The sequence below is a fragment of the Pteropus vampyrus genome, unplaced genomic scaffold, assembly GCF_000151845.1.
Source record: "Pteropus vampyrus isolate Shadow unplaced genomic scaffold, Pvam_2.0 Scaffold14, whole genome shotgun sequence".
Taxonomy (NCBI): Eukaryota; Metazoa; Chordata; class Mammalia; order Chiroptera; family Pteropodidae; genus Pteropus; species Pteropus vampyrus.
The window spans coordinates 1,432,107-1,434,266 of record NW_011888795.1 but is presented as its reverse complement, the minus strand read 5'-3'; the positions used below and the strand labels follow the sequence as shown (position 1 = coordinate 1,434,266).

Genomic DNA, 2,160 nt, shown 5'->3' with positions numbered 1-2,160 from the left:
ATCATCATCATCATCATCATCATCTCAGTTGTACGTAATTACTGTCTGATATATTACTTTCTATACGCTTGAATGTTTGAATATTTATTAAAAATTAACTAATAAATGATCAGGTCTAGCTAATACTTACCATGCATTTTCCACTCGTTGAATGCCCCAAAGATCTAAACCATCTTCAGTAAGAGTTCCAGTCTTAAAAAAAAAAAAAAAAAAAGCACACATACAAAATATGGATTATACCTCCAAAAACAAAAATTATGAAAAGCTACACCACAGATACATAATGGAGTACTATATAGCTGTTAAAAAGGGAAATGAGTAGGATCTCTGTACATGGATAGAGAATAAATCCTAGAACAAAGAGCTAAAATAGGGAAAAGAGTGCAGAACACTGCTTACTGTGTATGGTTCCTCTACATAAAGGGCGGGAGCATATATGTAGATCTATATATTTATGTACTTATATTATTTGAAAAACAGTGGAACAATGCACCGATTAACCTATCAACCAATAAAGGATGCCTACAAAGGAGGGAGAGATTAGAGCACAGAGAACCGAAAAGGACAGAGGAGTAAATTAAATGACATTCGGAGGAAGCAATCAGCCAAATGTAGGATTGTAAATGATTTGGTTTATTGGGGATGACAGGCAAGAAAAGCAACTATTACAGATTAATTGTAACCAATGCAATCATTTGGATTCTGACTATAAAAAACTAAAATTCTGAGACATTTTTGAGAAAGGCAGAGAAATGTGAATATGAACTGGATATTAGATAATACTAAGGAATTATTAATTTTGTTGTCGTAAGCAGGGCTAACAGTATTGTGGTAATTTTTTTAAAACATCTTTAGAGATACATACTGAGACATATGGGTAAAATAATGTCTGATTCAACTGCCACCTTCAAAATGAGGGAATAGATGAAAATTGATAAAGTGTCGATAACCGTTAAAGCTGAGTAATGGGTAAATGAGGGTTTATTCGGTTTATTCTACTTTTTCTGTACTTTTGTGTGCTTAAAAATCTTAATAGTAACGTTTCCAAAAAAGAAAAGTATAAGGGAAATTTCTAAACGAATATGAAACTTAGTCATGGAATATGATAGCTCTCTTTTAAATTCTGTCTCACATTTTTTTCCTTTAATAATGAAGATGCACAAATTTTTATCATATCAATTACCCGGATTTAATTTTCAAAATAAAATTTTCAATAAAACTAATTTTAGTTAAGAAAAGGAGAACTCTTTGTAAAAGGCAAGGTGTATTTAACACAGGTACAAATTTGTCATTTTCACATAAAATCATGAAATCGTGACCTTCATAATTTTGAAACATATTCAATAAAATCACAGAGCAAATACTAAACATAAAAATTTAATAGCAATAAAATTTCAGTAAATATATCTGTATGAAGCCTATTCTATTAAAAACACAAGAGACCAGATAGCCTTTATTACTACCATTACAAGGCATAATTCTAGATATGAATGATTCGACAACTGCAGATTTAAGCAAATAAACAATATCCAATGTATTAAAAATTGAAAAAAAAAAATGACAATATACAAAAATGATGTATGTGCCAAGTAAGCTGAAAAAGAAGAAAATTACAGCAACATTAAAGAATGTGTGCGAACTGGCTGATAAAGAATATAGAAAACATTAATCTAAATATTTAAAAGCTACCAAGTAACCTTTGAGAATGGTTATAAAACTGAACCAACCTTGTCGAAGCAAACAAGATTCAGCTGTCCACAGATATTTATCCTTTGGGGACTGATGCAGAAAATCCCAATTTTTTTCAGTCTTCTTTGAGCATACACAATACCAGCAGTCATTGCAGCAGGAAGTGCAGGTGGCACAGTAATTGTAATGATATCAAGAGATTCAATAATTATTACCCCAGCTTCTACCTATAATTCACACAAAAATAAAAGTCAGACCCAAATATTTATTAATCTTTAGTGAAAAATGTAGAAACCATTTTCAATGTTCTAAGTGTGTATGTATATACATCCACTAGCCCTGGATAATTTTTTCCCTTTAGAGCTTCTTCAAAATAGAAAGCTCAATAAATTGTCAATGGAATGACAGCTATTTTTAAAGGAAACTCACTTTAATGGCTCTACATACTTCTCATACTACACACTTCAAAGT

At 30.9% G+C, this 2,160-nt stretch overlaps 1 protein-coding gene across 1 annotated transcript in view; it reads right to left on the bottom strand.

Annotated features, from left to right (window-relative positions):
• ATP13A3 (ATPase 13A3) overlaps positions 1-2,160 on the bottom strand; it is a 64,660-nt gene that overhangs the window by 48,012 nt on the left and 14,488 nt on the right. The window contains exon 12 of the mRNA XM_023525555.1: positions 131-192. Coding sequence (XP_023381323.1) covers positions 131-192 — 62 coding nt within the window. The remainder of the gene's footprint in view (positions 1-130; positions 193-2,160) is intronic.